Source organism: Danio rerio, chromosome 11 (genome assembly GCF_052040795.2).
Source record: "Danio rerio strain M-AB ecotype USA chromosome 11, GRCz13ab, whole genome shotgun sequence".
NCBI classification, from domain to species: Eukaryota; Metazoa; Chordata; class Actinopteri; order Cypriniformes; family Danionidae; genus Danio; species Danio rerio.
In genome coordinates this window covers 39954912-39980068 of record NC_141031.1, presented here as the reverse complement: position 1 = coordinate 39980068, position 25157 = coordinate 39954912, and the positions used below count along the sequence as shown (strand labels likewise).

At 36.6% G+C, this 25157-nt stretch overlaps 1 protein-coding gene across 2 annotated transcripts in view; it reads right to left on the bottom strand.

The window, feature by feature from the left end:
• bicd2b (BICD cargo adaptor 2b) overlaps positions 1–24151 on the bottom strand; it is a 44283-nt gene extending 20132 nt beyond the window's left edge. For both annotated transcript variants that reach the window (XM_087274212.1, XM_087274211.1), the window contains exons 1-3: positions 23652–24151; positions 3218–3430; positions 1046–1198 (exon numbers count right to left, since the gene is read on the bottom strand). In XM_087274212.1, the coding sequence (XP_087130338.1) occupies positions 1046–1198; positions 3218–3430; positions 23652–23891 (606 nt within the window). In that variant the 5' untranslated portion in view covers positions 23892–24151. The remainder of the gene's footprint in view (positions 1–1045; positions 1199–3217; positions 3431–23651) is intronic.
• Between the last annotated feature and the right edge of the window lie 1006 nt (positions 24152–25157).

Below are 25157 nucleotides of genomic sequence, written 5' to 3'. Positions count from 1 at the left end.
CCGGGCCAAAGCACGCTTGTCCCCCTCCCATCTCCTCCGACGGCCCGCACTCACATTACAATCGGGCATCGGCACGCTTAAGTCATCGATGCTGCGCTGTTTAGTGAGTGCTCTTGCTCAGCACAGTGTAGATTTCTCAAGTTATATTGTTTTAGTCGTTTGATATGCAGTGACATGCAGTCAAATATTTCGCCAAACAGTCCTTAGAGATGGGGTGACACAGCAGTCAGATATTTTGCTGAACAGATTCGCCACTTTTGATGCTCATAAACAATCATAAAGCCCTCGTGCAGCAGGAATGGGGAGGTTTGCTGAAGGTGAGCAGCTGTCGTGCGGTGAGGGGTTTGCGTCTACTGAACCATAAGAATGATTAATAAATCCATATGAAACAGCCCCTTAAAAAGTCACATATCGCTTTCAGTTTCGGGCTTTGGCGCATTTGCACTCACACACAAGCGAACCTCGCCAAAGCCCAAGTGAGCCCGATTCAGCACACTCACACTTCTCAAACGATCCGGGAAACGGGCCTGGGCACGGTTCGGATAGCATAGTGTGAGTAGGCCCTAAGTCTCTGTTTATTGTAAGAATTTCAAAATCTTTCATCACTTGAATTAAAATTATATTAATTTAATATTAAAAGTACAACCACCACAAACCAGACGTTATAACAAAAACATTGTTTACTGTTGTAACAAAATAAAAAGTGTTGTTAGTTGTGCAGGGTGATTTTTGTGGCATTTGCAATAAAAAAATTCTAAGCTATTTTTGCTATTTTCATTTTTAAATCGAAGCCACCTTAATCCAAGTCATACATTTCTAATGGTCCGGTAGTAAATTCTAATTTAAATGTAATACCTACTCTAGTAGGCGATTTCAGATGTAGCTTTAGTGTTCTGTTTGGCATGACATTAAACTACACGGTTGAGTGTATAAGTATATAGTTTGGTAAGCAACTATGCTTGATTTGTTCATTGTGGGACTGAAACCTGTAACCTTTGAATTGCTATTGGTGAGTTTTGGCTCCACTGTGATCAATATTACTAACCTGACCCTGTTTAAGGGTGGAGACTTGTTTCTGCAGGCTGATGTTCTCCTCCTCCAGTTCAGTGTAGTCTTGCAGCAGACGAGACTCTCGGATCTTGTACTCTCGGATATCATCACGCAGACGACTGCGCTGGAGCTCCACAATCTCATTATTCTTGAGGAAAGAACAAAAGCAAATTGAGACATGAATGAATTGTTGTGTCAATAATTATTCAGGGATTAAATTATTATTGACAGACCTATAAAAACACCTTGATGATTCATTAAGCATGGATGATGCTACTAGGCAGATAGCACTGGAGAGTTTTTAATGAACTCATGCAAAGTCTGTTTGTAGGAGTTTATTAAAACTCTCCAGTGCTATCTGCCTAGTGTTCTTATGGTAAATAAATATTTGAATAAATGTGAAAGTGACTGCAACACTAGAGAGCACTATTGACCTGTTGCATATTAGTCATTGCTAAATAAATAATCAAATTAATCCTTGATTTTTTGCAATCCTACTAATCTTTTATTTAGTCAAACATTTTTGTGTTGGACAAGGATGCTTGTGGTTTCAGTGAAAATGAAAATTCTGTCATCATTAACTCACCCTCCACTTCTTCCAAACCTATCTGAGTTTCTGTTGAACACAAAAGAAGATATTTAGAAGAATGTTTTGAAGATTTCTATACTATTTTTTTTGTTCCTATTATGGATGTTAACGGCTGCTGGTTTCCCACATTACTCAGAATATCTTGTTTTGTGTTCAACAGACATAAAGTCATAAGATTAAAACAACTTAATTAGGATGATTTTATGCATTGTACTTGGAATTGTATGCATATAAAAGCCTATTAAAGCCTATTTTCCTATTTTAAAGAAAATATTTGTAGGATATTACATCTAATGCTGCATACGCCTTGACTGCAGCTCTACACAAGATGTTTGGCCAGATAAGAAATGGTTGTGCCCACTGAGCCACGTGCCGCCGATCATTATATTACTATACTGTGATGGTACTACTGTGATTTTGAGGAATTTACTAATAGTGATCTGAGTTTTTTGTTTTGTTTTGTTTAAATAAAGGCAAAAAAGAAAACAAAACTACTTGATTGTGAGTAATTTCTGAGGTGGTACTTGGTGAAAAAAGTTTGAGAACCACTGGCTTAGAAGAAAACAAAGCTTGAAAGAATAAACGACGTGGTTGTTTTTAGTGTTTAAACTAGTCTTTCTCCAACCAGGAGTACGCAAACTAACATTTTCCCATTTTGCCGTCTGTTTCGCTCTATGGTTTCGCTACATTTGGAGAGCGTCATATCACCTTCCTGCGTTTGTTGCAAACAGAGTGACATCACTCAGACAGACACGCCCCGTCCTGAACCAATCACGTGGATCGAGCACGACGTTGCTAATATTAGGAGCAAAATAAATATATTTATCCTTTTTTGAGGTCAAACACTTTAAACAATGCTTAAACAAAACTTAAGACCTCGTAAAAACACAATTAAGACTTTTTAATACCTTTTAAGGGCCTTCACTTCCTCATAATTGATTCATTAACTTTTAATACTTTAAGACCCCGTGGACACCCTGTATTACTGCTTGATTAATAAAAACAATGTGCAAGATCATTGCACAAACTGTTATATTTTCATTAATTAATTAATCATTATTTCATTAATTTAAATAAATAAATAAATACATAAATAAATGAATAAATAAATGAATAAAATAATGATTAAAAGACTAAATAAATACTTGCATACATGAATTAATTATTGAATGGATGAATTAATCAATTACAAATAAATAAAACAGGGTTTAAAACAGGATATGGATCATTTTCATTGTAATAATTGATATTACCAATGAATCTTTTGAATCTAATAGTATTTACCTTGGCAAACAAAACTACTTGATTGTGAGTAATAAGTGAGGAAATTTACAGTTTTGATTTCTTTTATGAGCGATTTTCATTTTTGGGTGATGGAAACGTGGAAATCGATATTCCTAAATAATAGCTTAACATTTCATTGGAGGAGCGATCCACTGGCTTTAGTTTGTATTAGATAAGTATTACAATTAGTATTGTACTGTATTACTTGTATAATTATTAATATTTTTGTACTTGTAACTTTTTTTCAAGCAACATTTGCTGTTGAATACATTTTATGTGGTGGCATTCACAGACCTCTCTCAGCTCGAGGGCAAGGGTGGCCAGGCGCTCGTTCTCCGCCTGGGTGCCGGTGAGGGTGTTTTTAGCTTGTCGTAGGTCCGACTGCAGCTCCTGCACCCTCTGCTCATAGTACGCCTCTTTAGATGCCGACTCCAGGATGAGCGACTCCTCCCTGCTCTCGCCGTCCGCAGCCACCTTTCTGTGGGTTGAGTGAACCTGGCCATAGGCCTGTGGGAACATGATAGGAGAGAGATTGAGGGTTAAATTCTGTAAAAAGTCTAGTAAGATCTAGCTCTGTGGTTTACAAGCTAATTACTTGTCTTGTAGGGTGGAGGATGGATGGGGGTGGAGGTTTGAAGTTTAAAGCACTTGTACAACACTACTAAATGGATGTTATGGAATGTACAGTCAAACCAAATGTTATTCAGACACTTCAGAAACAAATTTACAATTAAATTTACAATTATGATTACAGCATACGAGTGGATCTCATAAAAATATTCAACACATTAATGCAGTATGACTGGTGTTTCCGTCTGGTCCGCGTCCTTTATAAACTCTAAAAACCGACCACACGTAAAGCAAAACCGTGTTAAGCTGCTCATGTGTTGTTTGCCAAAAAAACGGCCAAAACAACCCTCGACCAATGTCCATGTTCGGTCACTATAAACTTTGTTTACGCCATGTACACCACAGCTCGAATTTACCGCGCTCACCAACAACAATAACAACTCTCCCCTGCGTCACTACCAGTGTGTGGTACATTCCACGTCAATTCCGGTGTGTGGTACATTCCCTTTCCGTAAGAAATCTGTAATTGTAAATTTGTTTCAGGATTTGTAAAAGTGTTTTGCGTCTTGTTAATTTGTTTTCAAAATGTAAATTTGTCTCAAGCTTTGTAAAATTGTTTCAAACTTTGTAATGTTGTTTTGCACTTCCCGGCCACCGTACTGGTCATATATCATTGCAAATTTCTAAACAATTAAACTGAACATGAGAGAAATTTGGATGGGGTTTGAATAATTTTAGGTTGACTTCACTGGGCAGAAGTTAAACCCAAGGCCTTTTATTTTGGGTTCTGATTTTCAAAGTAGTGGCGTCACTGATGTTTTCACACTGCATGACTATCTGGGCTAGCGTTTTGTCGTTGCTTTGTTTACACTGTAAGATGGATCGGCGACAGGGGCTTTCATGTTGCTTGACTTTACAACAGGAAGAATCGCAGACGACTTCGACCAAACTACGTCTCACAGCGATTTCTCAAAACCCCTCGGCGAGTCAAAATCAGGGCTAAAATTATGCAGTCTGAACTCGGCACTACTCTGAGATCCAGGACTTTCAAGTTAAATCCATTATTCAGATTTGCACCAAAATTCAAACAGAAAATGAAGATGTCTTTCCTTTTATCAGGAATTTGTAGGATGCCAAATTTCAGGATTCCCACACTGTCGCTTGACGCATGTGACTCATTGTGTAAAATTCAAAGATGCATTTCCTGCAAACTGATGATGTAACCGGCTGGAGACAAAACTAGCTGAATTCTGTCCAAGAGCTCTTTTTATCAAACACTTCATCTCCTTTCTCGCTGCGTGCCCGTCTGAATGATGTCATTGGCATGCTTGAGCCTGACCGAGCTGCCACACACACACACGCATGCAACCATGGCAGCACAAGGCATAAATGTTAGCAGCTCCATTAGTGCTGGTGGCATAAACGAATGCCCAACAGAAAGACAAGCAGGGATCAACGATGATGCACATCAATGCAAAAGCCTGACCATTTCAAGAGACTAGAAGCAAGAGACTAAAACATTATTTGTTCAATAAAATAGGCGACAGTTATCATGCATTCCAGTATAATTGTCATTCAGTGTCACCTCCACCACATTTGAAAAGATAGGATGCTAGGACGAAAAACACAATTGTAACAAATGAGATATTTTTTGTTTTTCTTCTGTTGCGCTCAACAAACAGCCAAATGAACAGAGAAGGGTCTCATGACCTTAGGGTTAACTTCACACCTTTCTCCAAATTTCAGGAGGTAAAATATTGACACTTAAGCATGACCAAATAACCAGAGAAGGGTCTCCGGACCTTAAGGTTAACTTTCTCCAAATTTCAGGAGGTAGAATATTGACTCTAGATAATCATGCTGACAATACAAACCTCAAATTAGTGCTTTGCAATCAGAAATAATGTGCAACTAGCTGAGAGAGGAGGTGGGCCTGATCAACTCACACTTCTCTCTTACCTATTAGGCCGAACTTTGGCCAGCACCCAAATTTTGACTATAAAGGTGAGGGTTTCTTGCTGAAACATTGGAAGCTCAGCCGTGGGATAAGCGCGCATCGCCCGGCATTCTCGGACACACGTGTTGGTTTTCCAATGTGACTGCCACGGGCTCCCCATTCTTTGAAGAGGAAAATAATGGCACGTCTCTGGGGTTGTATATACTTGTATCAAATTGCTTGAAGTTTTCATTATCTGTCTTTTATGCATGTAATCTCATCTTTATTTCGCATTATAAGCCTTTTATGCAATTTTGTTGTATTTTGATTAATGATGGTTATGAGGATGATTCATGATTATTGAATATTATTGTGATAATTGATATCAGCTGTGTGTACCAGCAATAAACAGTTGTATTGCTTGATTAGTATGGTGTATGGATCATTATTGGTGCCTTCTCTTGTCGATTAGCACCACACTTGTCTCACTTGCATAAACACATACCATACTAAAACCTTTTTGGTATGCTGAAACATTTTACATACTAAAATTTTGGGCATACTAAAACAACAATGGAGAAAATAGTGGAATAAAACTCCTTTGTATAAACTTTGAATGATATCTATTTTATAGCAAGCGTTTTAAGCATCATTAAAACACACAATGATAACATTTTCACAGAAGTCAAATGGCAAAACTGACTGAAATATCAATCAGTTTGAAATCAAGAGTTGAATAAAGCTTTTCTAATCTGATGGAGAAGACATGTAAACACTTAATCGAGTTGAAAACAAAAACTGGAAAGCTTTGTGCACATGGATTGCCATTAGAACAGTGTAATGACATTTCATGCAAGGAAGAATTCTTTTTTTTTTTTAATCTGATTTTGGCCAAGCAAATGGATGTTATTATATCCGCAGAAATCCTAAAGATAATTTCAATAGCTTTTTAAGACTTTTTATAGACCTTCTCAGAATATTTTAAGACCCGATCGCCACTTCCAGTTCTAATCAGTTTCAATCCTTTAACTTAATAACCAGTTGTTTATAAACTGTAATTAAATAAATCAGTGTAGCACAATCATGCAACAGAACTCGGATAAGCTTAGAAGAGTGGTTCTCAAACTGTGGTACGTGTACCACTAGTGGTACACAGGCTTCCTTTAGTGGTACGCGGAGGAATGAAATGTCATGTACATGCTACACACATTTAAAAATTTATCAAAAATGATGGATATAATATGCCACATATAACATATAGCAGGGCTCAACAATAAGGACTGCCCGGTGGCCCGGGGCCAGTGTGAAAGACACTCGGGACAGTAGACAGGATTGTTACTGGCCCCTATCGGCCAGTAATGTTGAGCACGTTTTTTTTTTTTATGTTTTTGTTTTTGTAACCTGGTAACAACCCATACAGCGAAAAGATGGCAACATGGCGGCAAAATTAAACAATGAGGCTAAAAAAAATGACTTTTTCTAAAGTCTTAGAAGCAGACAACTACATGGGAACAAAATTAAGAAACTGAAAAAAAAAAAAAAAAAAACAGTTGTCAGTTTGGCAAGCCATTTTTATAAAAGAAATATTTAGAATTGCATTAAAATACCAGCACATGTTTCATACTGCTCTTTCATTTGCATAAAATCTTGAATTTTGTTCATTATACATTTATTATCATATTTAAAATGTTAAAATTCTAGATTCACAGGCATAATTTTGCCATTATTTAAAATATGTGGCTAAGAAATAGCTATTAACTTTTTAGTTTTTTTTTGGTGGGGCCAGTGAAAATATTAGCAGGGCAAGTGAAAATCTCAACCAATGGCCTGATCGGACCCGTATAAAAAATCCTTAGCGTTGAACCCTGTATAGCCTATATTTCTAAGGTAATCTGCCACGTTTTTTTTTTTAACTGTGCAGAGTTGTAGCTGCTTTATTGGGCCGACTACGCTACTGTATTTCAATACTGCTCATTTTGGTGGTACTTGGAGAGACTATTTTTTTCTGAGGTGGTACTTGGTGAAAAAAGTTTGAGAACCACTGGCTTAGAAGAAACAAAGCTTGAAAGAATAAACTACACGGTTGTTTTTAGTGTTTAAACTAGTCTTTCTCCAACCAGGAGTACGCAAACTAACATTTTTCAATTTTGCCGTCTGTTTCGCTCTATGGTTTCGCTACATTTGGAGAGCGTCATATCACCTTCCTGCGTTTATTGCAAACAGAGTGACATCACTCGGACAAACACTCCCGGTCCTGAACCAATCACGTATATCGAGCACGACGTTGCTAATATTAGGAGGAAAATAAATATATTTATCCTTTTTTTAGGTCAAACACTTTAAACAATGCTTAAACAAAACTTAAGACCTCGTAAAAACACAATTAAGACTTTTTAATACCTTTTAAGGGCCTTCACTTCCTCATAATTGATTCATTAACTTTTAATACTTTAAGACCCCGTGGACACCCTGTATTACTGCTTGATCAATAAAAACAATGTGCAAGATCATTGCACAAACTGTTATATTTTAAATAATTAATTAATCATTATTTCATTAATTTTAATAAATAAATAAATACATAAATGAATGAATAAATAAATGAATAAAATAATGATTAAAAGACTAAATAAATACTTGCATATATGAATGAATTACTGTATAGATGAATTAATCAATTACAAATATATAAAACAGGGTTTAAAACAGGATATGGATCATTTTCATTGTAATAATTGATATTACCAATGAATCTTTTGAATCTAATAGTATTTAACTTGGGACTGTGACAAAAGTATAATACAAACATGCAACTATACAGGTTATTTGAGTAAAAAATTCACAAAATACAACTCAGCCCTTGGGAAATGAAAAGTCTGTGCATTGAAGAACCCTCCATCAGCAACACTGACCCATAACAATAATCTGAGCATGTGTGTGATTCAGAGCGAGAGGTGTAAACGGTGTCAGCTTTAAAGACGTGCTCCTGCCACAGCAGCTGCTGCTCTCCACCTGTTACTCTGAGCTGCCAACACATTTCTTCACAACTTTAATCTGATTCCAGAACAGAGATGTCAGACAAAGGCCTTACAAACACACAGACCTCTAAAACTGCCTGTTTCTCTTAGTGCCAAATTTATTTTTGCAAAGAATTTCACAATCCAGAAACTCAGAAAGTCTCAAAATGTGTCAAATATTGGATGAATAAATCAAAAAGTTCTGTGTAAACAAATGGTGCAATGCTTTCAGTAACTGTCATCCCACTATACAAGGAGAAAATACTGTCTAAATAAATCATCAATTTCAAATACACAATAAAACTCAAGCATTTTCACAACAAGCTGTGTCAAAATATAAGTATATAATACAAAATATATATTCAAGCATATAATATAAAAAACAATTATTTATTGTATAAAACACTGTAAATAAACTATAAATGAATAACTTAAATGCAGTGAAAAGTACTACACATAATAATAATAAAATAATAATGATAATAATAATAATAATAAAATAATAATAATAATAAGTATAAGCACAATTATTAAACGTCTTTCATCAATTAAATTTGAACAATAACGAGAGAAAATAAAAATGTAACATTAAATTTCCTGATTTTATTTTAATACACAAGTTTCAATTAAAAAAAATTACCATTAAAAAAATACATTAGAAAAACTACAAACATAAATAAATACAATTTTAAACGATTGGGGGAAAAATGAAAAAAGATTTTATAGTGCGCTACATATTTAATAGTTATAATTAATTATGAAAGATAATTTTTTATGATTAATATTAAATCAAGAGATTACCAAAGATGCAGTGCCGCCCCATCCAACAGGCAATATAGGCAGACGCCTAGGGCCCCGCATTTCTTGGAAGGCCCACAAACTCTGCTCTTGTATGTTTACTGTGAACGTGAATGTTCGCGAGGATGAGCGGATACATATAAATCATGAACAATGTGCAATGTGCAATACACAAACCCTAACAAACGTGATATAATTCACAACAACGTTGAGAAAAAACAACAACAACAACCTCCATGCACATTTCATTAAAAAATTAGCTCTGTATAATTCATACATGACTAATAGCTGAAAAATGATAATAAATACACAACAACAGTATGAATAAAACCAGAAAATATTAGAAACATAAGCAGCAGCCCTACACTCTATTTTGCATAACCCAGACCGCGATCGGCTATTGGGTTAACTAGAATGTATTCCTAGATTCCACATATCTCTCCAAACTTCACGAGTGTCCAATCTCTGCCCTTCTTCCTTTATTTATTTTTTATTCATTTGTATTTTATTTTATTTAGTTTGTTTAATGTTCAAGTTGTTTTAACAACACACTTGCACTTTCATTTGCAATACTTTCCAATACTTGCAAACTGATTTGTTTAAATCTGAGTAAGTATTTTTACATGTGTATTATAGATTAAATATGTTACAGCTTCCCTCCCTCCAGGACATCTACGCCAGGCGGTGCATGAGGAAAGCCAAGAGAATTATCAGCGACTCCAGCCAACAAAGCCATAGACTTTTCTCTCTGCTACCCTCAGGCAGACGGTTCCGCAGCATCCGGTCACGCACCAGCCGACTGAAGGAAAGTTTCTACCCTCAGACTATCAGGCTGATGAACACTTAACACACCACACACAGACTCTTCCATACCCCTCACTGCACACTATCAATATGTAGAAAGCACTGCACTTTAACCAATCCATACTTGAAACAAGACTGCCTACAACAGGCGTGTCCAAACTACGGCCCGCGGGCCATCTGCGGCCCGCAATCAGTTTTGTGGCGGCCCGCGAGGCTTTTTATAAATATCAATAGAATCTGGCCCGCTATACAAAAATGAACGTAATTCAATAAATAACCACCGGGTGTCGCTATTACATTCATTCAATTAAGCAGCAGTTCTTGTTATGATCTATCTATCTATCTATCTATCTATCTATCTATCTATCTATCTATCTATCTGTCTGTCTGTCTGTCTGTCTGTCTGTCTGTCTGTCTGTCTGTCTGTCTGTCTGTCTGTCTGTCTGTCTGTCTGTCTGTCTGTCTGTCTGTCTGTCTGTCTGTCTGTATACACACAGTTGAAGTCTGAATTATTAGCCCCTCTTTGATTTATTTCTTCTTTTTTAAATATTTCCCAAATGATGTTTAACAGAGCAAGGACATTTTCACAGCATGTCTGATAATATTTTTTCTTCTGGAGAAAGACTTATTTGTTGTATTTCGGCTAGAATAAAAGCGGTTTTAATTTTTTTATGAACCATTTAAGGTCAAAATTATTAGCCCCTTAAGTCTTCAGAACAAACCATTGTAATAAAATAACTTGCCTAATTACCTTAACTTGTAACTTGATTAACTCAGTTAAGCCTTTAAATGTCACTTTAAGCTGTATAGAAGTGTCTTAAAAATATCTAGTCAAATATTATTTACTGTCATCATGGCAAAGATAAAATAAATCAGTTATTAGAAATGAGTTACTAAAACTATTATGTTTAGAAATGTGTGAAAAAAAAAATCTTCTCTTAAACAGAAATTGGGGAAAAAATAAACGGGGGCTAACAATTCTGACTTCAACTGTATATGTATATATATATATGTATATATATATATATATATATATATATATATATATATATATATATATATATATATATATGCGTGTCTGTGTGATGTGTGTAAAATTTGGCCCGCGACAACGTTGTTTTTTTTGCATCTGGCCCTCGGCCCAAAAAGTTTGGACACCCCTTGCCTACAACTATGTGGATACCTATTCATTGTACATGTCGCTGTCAATTTCAAATTGTCGTTGTATTTGCACTGTCTGTATTTTTTTCGTTGTATCTGTATTTTATTCTGTCTGGAACCAGCAGCTAAGCTTTTCACTCATCATAGCACACGTGCTGCAGATGATGTGACGATAAAAGTGATTTTGAGATAATAAAAATGTATACACTTACATGTTAAAATTTTAGTTTTTTTGTGCTTTCTTCTTACTGTTTACACCAGTGGGCCTAGTTTTTTATCTCTTTTATTTTAATCTCACTTAGGGCCCCTAACTCTACAGGTAAAAGATGACACAAGATTTCTGTGTAGCATAAACTGATTCCTAGTATATCTGAGAAGTGCTCTGCTTAAACTGAGCCAGGGTTGCAGCCGCAGCCTACTGCAAATATCTAGTACTGGGAAAAGTCCTTGTTTAAATTCATCCATGCCCCTTCTGTAGTAAAACAAGGCTGCAGAGACACTTCAGTAGCAAGATTAAGCTTTTAGTCTTCAAGATTTCTGATCTGCGTAAACCTTTACAGACAGCAAATCCTCAACACAGCTGTTCAGTTAGACCTGCAACCTGGAGGAGAATAACTCAGCACTTTCCAGCTCGTGGGTTCTTAAGAATGGGGCGATTTTCAGACATTATGGAGTAATTTAATGTCTGTACAGAAAGAGAATTAAGAAGAAGAAATATCCAAATAATACAAAGAACCTTTTGTGAAATAAAAAGGTTCCACAGATGTTAAAGGTTCTTCCTGGAACCAATGATGCCTATAAAGAAGCTTTATTTTTATGAGTGTAACCACAGACTTCGTCTTGCTCATAAATCAAACATCGCTAATCTAAAAAATAAATTCCAAAGAGAATCCATGGTAAATTATCCCTAAACATCCGCCTACAACCTGACGTCGCGACTGATCTTCTCTAACAACAAAAACAGCTTGCCAACCACCGCTGATTGAGAAAGCAGACAAGCTTTGCTCTGTGTGAGCGAACACTCGGGCGTTTCAGGATAAAATGCAGCCGTTTTCCACCGGGTAGCTTAGTTTGTAAACTGATTTCAGCTGACTTTGATTTGACTTTGATTTGAGTGATGATTTGAGCACAAGAAATCTGTTTTAGTCTGACACTGATTTGCTTTAAATCTGATTAAGCTTTGCATATCTTGTTTCAAATGGCAGATGCAATAAAGATGAGCAAATAGTTTAAAAAATATCCTCTAGTTCCTAAAAGTGTGCATGATTAATTCTTCATTTCAGCAGCCAAACATTACATGGTTACAAAGAAAAACGCTAAGAAAAAAAGAGGAAATTACACAGAGAGGAAATAAACAGCTTTGAACAGACAGAATAATAATAATCTATCATCTTTCAGTGTAGAGGATATATGAGCAATATCACATGAGTAGCAGTGCGATATGGCTGTATATCGGCACTGGTGGGAGGCGTGCGTTGGCACGAGGCCGCAGGCCCAGTGCCTTAGTGCCCCCACCAGTGCCGATATACAGCCATATCGCACTGCTACGAGTGTGATATTGCATTTATACAACAGTTTATAATTGGGTATATAAATACAAAATCAAACATGGAGAGTCTCAAAAACCCTTTTGTATGAGGAACTACTTTCTTCCGGATTCTAATCATAAGCTGACAGTTAAACAGTTGAGTGTGCATCTTTTAAACTTTAGATCTGTAGTGTCTGCTTTTTGCTGGCTGTATGTGGGCGGAGTAATACACAAAAGGTAAAGAGGCTGTAGGAGTTCTGATATTGCAGAATATCGCACGGCTATCAGCCAATCAGATTTGAGAACCAGACAGAACTGTTGTATAAATAAATATATATAAATAAATATATTTACATATATATAAATAAATATATTTTTTTCAGACAGAAGCCCTGCCCATCATGCGAATCCACATCTGTTCTGAAGTGAATTTGATGCGCGAATGAAGCAAGTAAACTCAAACGTTCACGCAGCTATTAACGCGCAAATTGCATGATTTATCCGTGCGTTCCGCGTCTGATGTGAACACAGCATTAAAGAACTGTTATGTTGAAAATGGATGTTTTTAAAGTTTCAGTACCGACTGGTACCAAAATTCAAAACAACACTACGTCATATCCCTCCCCCTTTCCTGGAGTCCAAACTTGTTCCACTGCAAAGCTCAGTTTCACATGCAGATTAGTAAAAGCATGTATTGTAAAGTGACTTTTGCAGCATGGGACAGGCTCATTTATTGATGTGTGTATTCGATTTATTCATGTTTTTAAAAGTACAAAAGAGATCGAGCAGCCCTAGCATGAACAGCCCCTTATAGAGTGCCCTGATTTACCTTCTCATCAGACAGAATTGTGCATCAACACTGCAGATCTTTAATCAGATAAAGCTGAATATCTCCATCAAAAGCATGTTCCATTTCGAAAAGCACTGTTTTTCACTGGCCGGGCTTAGGAAACCTCAAATATTTACACTTCTGCTTCTTTAAATAGTCACAAGGCCTGTAAAGCACATGAGGCAGTATGAACAGTACTCTACTCTATGGTGAAGGAGTTTGAGTTCTGCACAGCTGCAGACCCACCATACTAAAAAACACTGCATTCAGCCTTCTGTCACGCGTAAAAAGTTGTCAGCTGTGCAGGGTTGAAAGCGTTTCATCTTGGTTAGGACACAAACCCTAACCTGAAGTGAAATCTGAGATGCTGTGATAAACTATTGGCACAGTTTTTTTGATATTAGACTTAGACTTGAGGACAACCAGAATACCCAAAATGGCCACCAAATTAAGCATGAAAATTAATTACACTTTTAGTAATACAGGTAAAAATGAAGCCACTACCTGAAAATCAATTTTTTCTAGATTTATAGATGTTATTATGTGTGGGTTTAAGGAAAATGTTAATGTTTGTTTTAATATTTAAAGGTCTCATAACAATTTTTTTTTTTCATTTAAAGTAAAATGTGACTTTATTAATGTAAAAATCAGGGCTATTTAACCAAATTTTGATATATTGTTGTCTTTAAATGAATATAAATGAACGAAAATTTGGAAAAAGCATAATAAGTGTGTAGAACAAAACAAAAGTTTAAGCTTAACACAATTATAAATTGACAATATTTTTTTACAGTTCGGATATATTTTCATGTATATATTCTCCAATATACAAAAAGAATAAATAAATTAAGCTCTAGAAGAGAGCCACAGTGAAAACATGGGTAAAAAATTAATAAAATGAACTCCATATCTCTGCATTCCTGCCTAAAAATGCAGTTACTACCTTTAATTTCATTCATTTCCTTTGGCTTAGTCCCTTATTTATCAAGAGTCACTACAGCAGAATGAACCGCCAACTATTCCAGCATATGTGTAATGCAGCGGATGCCCTTCCAGCTGCAAACCCAGTACTGGAAAACACTCATACACTTACACATTCACACACACTTATTCACTATGGCCAATTCACCTACTTCACATTTCTTTGGACTGTGGGGGAAACCGGAGCACCAGGAGGAAACCCACACCAACACAGGGAGAACATGCAAACTCCACACAGAAATGCCAACTAGTCCAACCAGAACTTAAACCAGCAACCTTCTTGCTGTGAGGCGTCAGTGCTAACCACTGTGCCACCATGATGCCCCCTACATTTAAATAAGTAATAAAAAAACACTCACGCAACACTTTTGGCAAACTTTACAATCTATGGTCATATTGATTTAACCCAGAAACAGATCTGATAGTCATCTTGCATAACAGCGCTAATCTTCCAATGCTTAGAGAGTGTTTTGAGAATGAGTGTGCTGAGACTGATACAGGTGAGAGAGCAGATCTGATGTGCTTAGATGAGATTAAGCAGTCTCCTCTTTTCACCTCAGCCTGTGTCTGATCCAGTGCGTCTGAGCCTTCATCACTACACCTGCCCGCTCATGTGCTCGTGCTTTAAAGGAACACTGCACTTTTCTGGACATAGTAAAACTGAAGAAAATATTAATTGGATTCACTATTGTATTTTAGGTAACTGGTTGCAAACTATTTGATTGGCCTGATTTTAAAGCGTACAGTAGGTGAGAGTTCAAAATGACTATTACCGCCGGGGCATATACCGCCACCGTTTGAAATTGCTGCCGCTCTGTTTTTAGTGTACGACCGCAGTTTGTGAATAAGCCGCCAGGGGGCACAAAGGGACAGGATGCGAATGGACAGAAATTTACCTATGGTGAAAAATCTTCTTTTCAAGCTGTTTGGACAGACATGTGTGTAGATATAGTGTATAGACCGTCACATTGGGGTAAAATAAACACACCCAGTCCTTTTTTTTTTTTTTTTTTTAATTTAACAACATAAAAACGGTGGACCAATTGGAGCAGTTTACAGACCAACCGCAACTTAACGTAGGAGTGCGGTCCCCCCGCCCACCAATATTGATTGACAGCTGCGCGCATTAACATGTCTCTGTAGTAACGCATATAATCATATGAACAAGACAGGACAAGCGCAAAGCAACCGGGAATAAAAGGTCTGTTCAGTTTGCTAATATCATCGAACATCGTCAAACATGATCAAGAGTGAGTTTTACAAGTCTAAAATGTTTTAATATAGCGCATGTGTGTAATGAAGTACAGAGATTTACTTCAAATTTACTTCATCAGCACAGCCGCGTGTCAGAACAATTATAAAAGAAGAGGCTTCAATCCTGGTTTGTGGACGTTAAATCAGGTTTATTTTGAACATTAACAGAACAGATATCCACACAGCAGTGTATATTAACCTGGATCCTGTCACATATGCGTGCAAAACGAGTGCAAAGCTAAACGCGCACCGTCTCTCTCTGTGTGTGTGTGTGCGCTGTGTGTGTATGTGTGTGCCCTCGTTGTGTGTGTGAGTGAACTTTGTAACGACATTGTGTGTGACTCATTGTTGCAACTCCACAAAAAAATGCGCCAAATACTGATTGGTAAAGTTCTTACTGTAGTATTTCTTACAAACGTTACGTGAGTTCTGCTTCCTGAGGCAGCCGAGGGAGGCGATTAAGGAATGTTGCTGACAGGCACGTGGGAACGGTGGGCGGGGAGGACTAGCCTTAGGCCGTACTCACACTATGTACAGCTGCCTCGAACCGGGTCAAAGCATGCTTGTCCCCCCTCCCGTCCCCCCCGATGGCCCGCACTCACACCACAATCAGGCCTCGGCACGCTTACGTCATCGCTGCTGTGATGTTCAGTGAGAAGCTCTCTCTCACTCAGCAGCACAGTGGAGATTTTGCTAGTTATATCGTTTCAGTCGTTTGATATGCAGTGACATGCAGTCAAATATTTCGCCAAACTGTCCTTAGGGATGCGGTGACACAGCAGTCAGATATTTCGCCGAACAGATCCGCCACTTTTGACGCTCATAAACAATCATAAAGCCCTCTTGCTGCAGGAATGAGGTCTGCGTAAGGCGCGCAACTGTCGTGCACTGAGGGGCTTGCGTCTTTAAACTACGTCAGTTTGCGTTCACTGAACAGTAAGAATGATTATAAAATCCATATGAAACAGTCCCTTAAAAGTCTCACCTCGCTTTCAATTTCGGGCTTTGGCGCGCTTTGCACTCACACTACAAACGTAAAGCTCAAGTGAACCGCGCTCAGGCACACCTCTTCCAACCGCGCCAGGGCCGGCCAAGTGAACCGTGCTTAAGCCCGATTCAGCGCACTCACACTTCTCAAACGATCCGGGAACAAACACAATTTGTTATATCACCATAAAGGTAATTGTGTTTATGTAAACACTATAAACGAAGGGGACTACTCTCCTCCCCAATCCAAACGAGTCTGAATGCAGACACAATGGATAGCAGTGCAGCAGGTCTCTTGTCCTATCTATTGAATCATGGAAACAATCACGTGATGTGCGCAGACGCAATCTTACCCAGTCATTTGGTCTCACAGCTTGGCGGGTCTGCCTTGCATTTTGAAAGCACGTCTCATGAATAATTAAGAAGCCGGCACTTCTTATAGGATAAGAAAACTCAGCTATAAATAATAATGAGAAACCGACGCGTCATCACTCCACTAGCAGATTCACGCTACGCCACTGATTTTAAATCTCGCCCCAAAAATAATTTTAAACCCGGAAGATGAAATTAGCTGGCAAAAGCTCCAAATGAACCAGTTTTCCCACAATTAAAGCTGACAACATTGTCTTAACTGATGCTCAACACACACAGGCCCGGATTGGCTAATCGGGAGGACCGGGAGAATTTCCGGTGGGCCGGTCCGTTTTTTGGCCGCGAGGGCCGGTGTCCCTAGCCGCTTGCACTCTCAGCAGTCACACTTTTTTCATTTTTTTATTTATTTGACCATAGTCTCACTCTTTTTATTCATTATTTTGCCGCAGCTCCGCGCTTTTTATTTATTTTCTCGCAGCCCCGTGAGCAAAATGCAGCCTGCAGGTTAATGATGACGTAACTATTATTCGACCCCAAACAGTGGCACCTTAGTGAACATAAGAATTTGAATAATTAATATTAATGAATATTACACCTGCTCAATGAAAATCAGATGATTCACTACATTAATAAATCTGACAAATTGATCAGAAATCTAGAAAGGGGAGAAAAAGATTAAGTCGTCAATAGACATGTTTTTAACAATAGCGCCATTATGGTCCAGTGGTCAGCACGTTGCGTTACCACACTGCAAGACACGAATTCGATCTAATTGAATTTATTTATTTATTATTATTTTTTTTCATTTTTATTGTTAAGACATATAATACTGTTTGGGTTGTTGAACATTTCAACTTATAAAGCAGCTGTTTTCTTGAAAAATACGTGATCGTGTCAGAAACTGAATTCAAAATGACGTTATTTTAATATAGTCAGTCGTGAACTGAGGTGGGCCGGTCTAAGGCTTGAAACTCCAGGGCTGAAAAGGAGTCCCACTCCGGCCCTGAACACACACATCTGTTAAAATATAAAAAAAAGCACTTCAGGGTGTCTTGAACCTTTAAAGTCCACATAATATTTTTTTTACTAATAGATATTCCTTTCTATCAGTCCCAACAACAAACAGCCTAATAACTGAATCATAATGCATTATTTTACTACAGCTACACTATCTGCACTGTAATAATAAAAGTCTGCACTGATCTTTATTAATAAAATGACTCATGTTCATTAATCCATCTCCTAATCTGATATCCTGCACTGACTTACAGGAGTCTTTTTAGTAGCTCAGAACAATAACCCAAACATTTGCAAACAGCAAGAGTTTAATAGTTTCCAGCTGAAGCCCCTCATCGACACCTCCAGGATATGAGCTCGGTCTGGCCCAAAGACACGAGGAGCTTTTTTTAGCCTGATTTCTTCCCAGATCTTCTTACTACATGACGAAGACGGCGTCCCTTATTTAGAGCCGTGCAGAAAAGATTACAGCAGACGGAAGCATGGACAGCATCGAGACGAGCTGGAAATAAACTATAATTCGAACAGTCTGGATTAAAGTCTGAGCGCTGCTGCATGTTTGTCGACAGGAAGTCGTCGGAGAAAAGAAGTCGTGCATTCAAAAGTTGAAAACAAAGAGGTCTGAAAGAAACCTATTTAGGTTTGAAACAATTCATATGCAAAAAACATCCCAGACTAGGGTTATTTCAAGACGTCATTTCAAATGGGGGAAATAAAGTCTTTTGGTTTCACATCAACACCTCATTTCTTTTCATTGTTTTATTTTCAGATCAATACATGAATAATAGATTTATCAACATTTGATTTTATACTAGAAAGCTGAATTAACAATATTGAGGCATGAAACTAATGATTAGACATATTTATAAGTCTCTTCTAAAAGTAAAAGGAATATCCTGCTATTCTCATAGCCAACAGGCAGGATTTCCTGTGGTCTTTTTTAGGTTATTGTCATAAAAAAACAAACACTATAAATCTATAAATGTACTTTAAAAAATTGTAGATTTTTTCAGATCCCCCTAGAGACTAATATAACTTATCATGCTGATATCTGGCCCCATATTATACAGTCTTATTACTGAAATAATATAAATGCAAATATTTAGAATACAGTTGAAACCAGATGTTTACATACACTCTAAAAAACGGGAACATAAGCATTTAAAAAAAATGTCTGATGGTAAATTATACTAAATGTTTACTATTTTAGGTCTGTTTGGATTACCTAAATCATTTACATTTGCTAAATGCAAGAATGATAAGAGAATTTTTTTGAGAATTTTTTATTAATTTCTAGACAGTCAAAAGTGTACATACATTTCCTTGGTATTGTTTTAGCTTTGATTTTAAACTGTATAACTTTAGTCAAATGTTTTGAATATCCTTCCACACGCTTCTACCAATAGTTTGCAGGAATTTTGGCCCATTCCTCCAGACAGAAACTGAGTCAGATTTGTTGGCTGTCTTGCTTGCGCGAGCTTTTTTAACTCTGCCCACAAATTTTCTATAGGATTTAGCTCAGGGCTTTGTGATGGCCACTCCAAAACATTCACTCTGTTGTCCTCAAAGCACATTTGAACTAATTTGGCAGTATGCTTAGGGTCATGGTCTGTTTGGAAAACCCATTTGTGGCCAAGTTTTAATTTCCTGGCTGATGTCTTGAGATGTTGCTTCAGTATTTCTACATAATGTTCTTTCTTCATGATGCCATCTATGCTGTTAAGTGGACCAGTCCCTCCTGCAGCAAAACAGCCCCACAACATGATGCTGCCGCCCCCATACTTCACAGTTGGGATGGTGTTCCTAGATATGTAAGCTTTCCCCTTTGTCATCCAAATGTAACACAGGTCATTATGGCCAAACAGTTTAATCTTAGTTCCATCAGACCACAGGACAAGTCTCCAAAAATTTGTCTTTTTCCCAGTGTAATTTAGCAAATTGTAGACTGGCTTTTCTGTTGATTCTGACTTATTGATTTTCCCATGTTGTCACACAATGAAGCAGTGTGTTTGAGGTTTTCCTTAAATACTATACAGTTGTGCCTCCAATTAACTCAAATGTTGTCAATTAGCCAATCAGAAACTTCCAAAACCTTGACACCATCATCTGAGCTTTTTATGAGGCATGATAATCTTATTGTATGTAAACTTGACTTTCAAGAAAAGTTATAACAATTTCTCCACAGTTATAACAATTTCAGCACATTTTTAGCTCTTAAGCGGCTATTTAAAATACTTTGAATATTTTATATTTTGTTACAGGCATACAGTGTCATCATGCAACTGTTTTGCAGCATATGAAATGTCTCAAACAACATTTTTAACTGTCCAAAATGGGAAAAAATGTTGTTATTACTCTCTGATAATAAAAAAAAAATGGTTATTATGCGTTAAAGAAGTCTGGAAAAAGCGTTATATGTAAATTTGGACACATATATGGACACATATATATTCACATGCATGTAAAAAAACACCTTGGGCCTTAAGACGTTTAAGTATAAACATTCTGCCAATCAATTCATATGACACCATAAAACTAGTGTAAACAATAATTACAATAGAAAGTATGTAGTTTAGTCCTAAAAAATCAGCAAAACACAGTAAATATTACTATAAGGTATATACTATACTATAAGGTATATACTATACTATAAGGGGTATATTGCTATAAACCACAGTTTACTGTAGTAAAATCTAAAATATATTTTTTGCAGTTTATCGGCTACTATAGTAGATACTACAGTTCTGATTTGTTTATTTATATCCTACTAAAGCAACAGTATAATTCAAGTACTTTACTATATTATGGTTTAAATAAACTAAAGTGTTTAATATAAATTACTATAGTCTTTTTTCATGTGGTCTGACAATGCTTGCCAGCCAACTGATTATCTCAAAACATGAGATAACTAAAAGAAAATGCTACTTGGTCAGAATAACAAATGCTAGCATATGTTGTGATTGAAAATCAATAGGGTATACTACTAAACACCACGACTTAGTGTAGTAAAATCTAAAGTACTGCAGTTTATCAGCTCACCAGTCAATACAACAGTACTGTTTATTTACATCCTGCTAAAGCAACAGATTAACTTAAGAACTTTAATATAATATGGATAAAATACAGTAAAGTTTTTACAATAGTATTTTTCATGTGGCCTGACAATGCTTGTCAACCAACAGATAACAATTATCTCAAAATATTGCCAGATTTATATGCACTTCTTGCTGAATTGGTCCAACCTAAATCTCTCACCGTATTTTGTGAAGGACATTCAGACATTCAGAAATTCACCTTCTATTGAGGTAAAGTTAGTTATATTGTTATAGTTGTATAAATTGTTTCATTGTCCTCATTTGTCCTCATTGTCATCAAGTCGCTTTGGATAAAAGCGTCTGCTAAATGACTAAATGTAAATGTGAATATACTTGCACATTTGGACTTTCTCCTTAATAATGCAATTTTAGAAAAGTTTTTTTTTTTTGCTAATTATAAATAGGCAAATTATATTAGCAACCAAAGTCAAAGTACTAGCAGACTGTCAAAGTACAACACTGTACATTTAAAAAATGAAATGTTGTTTTGAATGCATACTTATATTCTGTAGGCAAGTATGTTACACCGACTTTACCTCAATGTTAATAATACAGTAGGTTTACTTGGTTGTTTAATTATATCATACTATAGCATCAGACTAATTAAGAAACTTTACTATAATATGGTTCAAATACAGTAAAGTATGACTATAGTATTTTTTCATGTGGGCTGAAAATGCTTGTCAACCAACCGAACAATTATCTCAAAATATCAGCAGATATGTATAATGTAGAACTTTACTATAATATAAAACTATATACTACTTTACTATATATAACTTTACTATAAAATTACAATGCTAGTCAACAAACCGATAATGATTACTTCAAAATATGAGCAAATTTATTAAAAGAAAATGCAATTTAGTCAAAATAACAAATATTATCATATGTTGTGATGGAAAATCTGTATATACTGCTATAAACCAGTTTACTGTAGTAAAATCTAAAGTATACTTATTGCAGTTTATCAGCTTAATAGTAAATACTAAAGTTCTGGGTTGTTTATGCATATCCTACTATATGACCAGATTAATTCAAGAATTTTCCTATAAAATGGATAAAACAGATTAAAGAATTTACTATGAATTTTTTTTTTTCATGTTGGCTTGTCAACCAACCGAACAATTATCTGAAAATATCAGCAGATTTAGTAAAAGGAAATGCTACTTGGTCGGAATAAAAAATGTTGTCATAAGTTGTGACTGAAAATGTATAGGGTAGGCTATATTATACTATACTACTATAATATAGTGTATATTATACTGCTATACAGCATAGTTTACTGTGGTAAAATCTAAAGTATTGCAGTCAGCTAACTGTAGTTACTACAACAGTTCTGGGTTGTTTCTGTATATCATAAAGTAACTTTAATAAAATATGGTTCAAATACTCAAATACACTAAAGTATTTACCATTAATGAATATAGTATTGTTTCATGCAGGCTTACAAGGCTTGTCAACCAACCGATAATTATTATTTTAAAATATGAGCAGATTTAAGGGAAATGTTACTTGGTCAGAATCACAAATGTTATCATACATTGTGATTGTAAATATATAGGCTATATTTTAATATACACCATGGTTTACTGTGGTAAAATTGAAAGCATTGCAGTCAGCTCACTGTAGTTAAAACTACAGCATTGGGTTGTTTATCCTACTAAAGCAACAGGTTAATTCTTTAAAACTTTGCTATAATATGGTTCAAATACACTTATTTACTATAAATGACTATAGTATTCTTTCATGTGGGCTTACAATGCTTGACAACCAACCAATAGTTTTAAAATATGAGCAATTTATCAAAAGAAAATGCTACTTAATCACATTAACAAATGTTATCATGTGTTGTGACTAACAATCTAGGCCTATATAGTAAATTGTGCTTCTATACACCACGGTTTACTATAGTAAAAAATAAAGTACATTTATTGCAGTTTATCAGCTTACTATAGTAAATAATACAGTTCTGCGTTGTTTTATATCCTGCTATAGCAACAGATTAATTCAATAATTACTATAATATGGGTTAAATAAACTAAAGAAACGTTATTTAATATAGATGACTATATTTTTATGGAGGCTGACAATGCCTGTCAACCAACAGATAACGATTATCTCAAAATATCGGCAGATTTATCAGCACTTCTTGCTGAATTGGTCCTACTTACAACTCTTTCCGTATTTTGTGAAAAACATTGAGAAGAACAATAAAAGTGGATACAAATGAGTGGTGAAGTAACAATGGGTGGAAACACCCATGGAGTTACACTTTCCTATTGTGCGACGCTGCGTTTAACAACAAACCGTTACTTTGAAAATCCAATCCGCAACACAGTAACGTTCCAGTTTGATACATTTGATCAACGCTCTCACCTCTCGGAGCTGGTCGAGCTCCTGTCTGACGGTCTCATACTCGCTCTCCAGCTCTTCAAAGCGTTGTTTCAGCTGCTGGTTTTCCTCCAGCACCACCAGACCGTACTCCGCCGCCTGGATCTTCTCCCGGCTCGTCTCGCTCAGCTCCCGGCTCAGGCGCTCGATCTCCGCCCGGAGCCAGTTCGGCCCGGCCTCGGTGACCAGTTGCGCCCCGGGACAACCGTCTTCATCCCCGGACATGTTTGTCCCCCGGCTCAGTCTATTACAAGCGATAACGGACCGAGCCCGTTAATTCCTCGTTCTCAGTCATCAAGTTCATCGAATGTATAAAGCGCATACGTTTACTGAATGCGCTGTTTTATCTTTTTTAGGTAGCAAACACATTTTACAAACTTATACTCCATGTTTGACCATGATTTCCTCTACTTCGGGTGTCATTCCTGAGATTAGGAGGGGGAACTCGGTTTGCTCTGTGAGATCATCTGGCAGGAATACGAACTGATTTTGCGACCCGGGTGTTGTGGGTAATGTAGTTTTGCGTTTGGATTTTGAGTTGGGTTGTGGTTTGAGTTAGAATACATTACCCATAATGCTTTTTGTTTGTACACGAAGGCAACACAGGATGCACAGATGGTTCAGGGACTGAATGCCAAACTCTCCGCAAAATGTTGCTCAATACCGCCATCTGCCGGTGGATTGATGGACATATTTTAGATACATTTGGATGGATTTCCATGCTTCTTTGTTTTAAGGATGCATTTACCCCTACATGGCATGGTGTTGCCCTCAAAACCCCTCTTTACATTTTTAAAAAATAAAATAACATTAAAAAAAGTCTAATAATAAGTTGGTGACCAATGTTTGATTGTTATTATCTATAAACTAAAATGGTAGTTATTCATTTATTGCCTTGTGCAGTTGGACCACTTTTCTTAAAACAATAACATCTTTTGGATTAGGAATGTGCAAAAATATATAGTTATTACCATAATCTATCTATCTATCTATCTATCTATCTATCTATCTATCTATCTATCTATCTGTCACGATCCGGTAAAGGGAAAAAGGAGCAAGGACCCAAGCGCAGAGTGAAGTAGGATTTATTAATTAAAAAATAAAATAAAAGGCAAAATAAACAACCCCGAGGGGGAAAACACTTCTACAACAAACAATAAATCAAACAAACAAACAAACTTGACTGGGCAGGCACGACAAGGCAGGACTGGACACAGCAAGACAGGTAAACATCGACAACATATGATGACGAACTCGCAAAGGACTGAAAACATGAGGGGGATTATAAAGCAAAAAGTAAATTGACACACAGGTGAACATGACAAACTAATAATGGGTTAACAAGGAGGGTGGGACTAGACAATAGACGGGAGAGCGCATGACACAGAGAGACAATACAAGCCATGCGCTCACATAACACAACACTGAAGCACACGACAAAAGCACGTGACCACAATGTAAACACCGAGCCACGTGCTTTGACAAAAGACG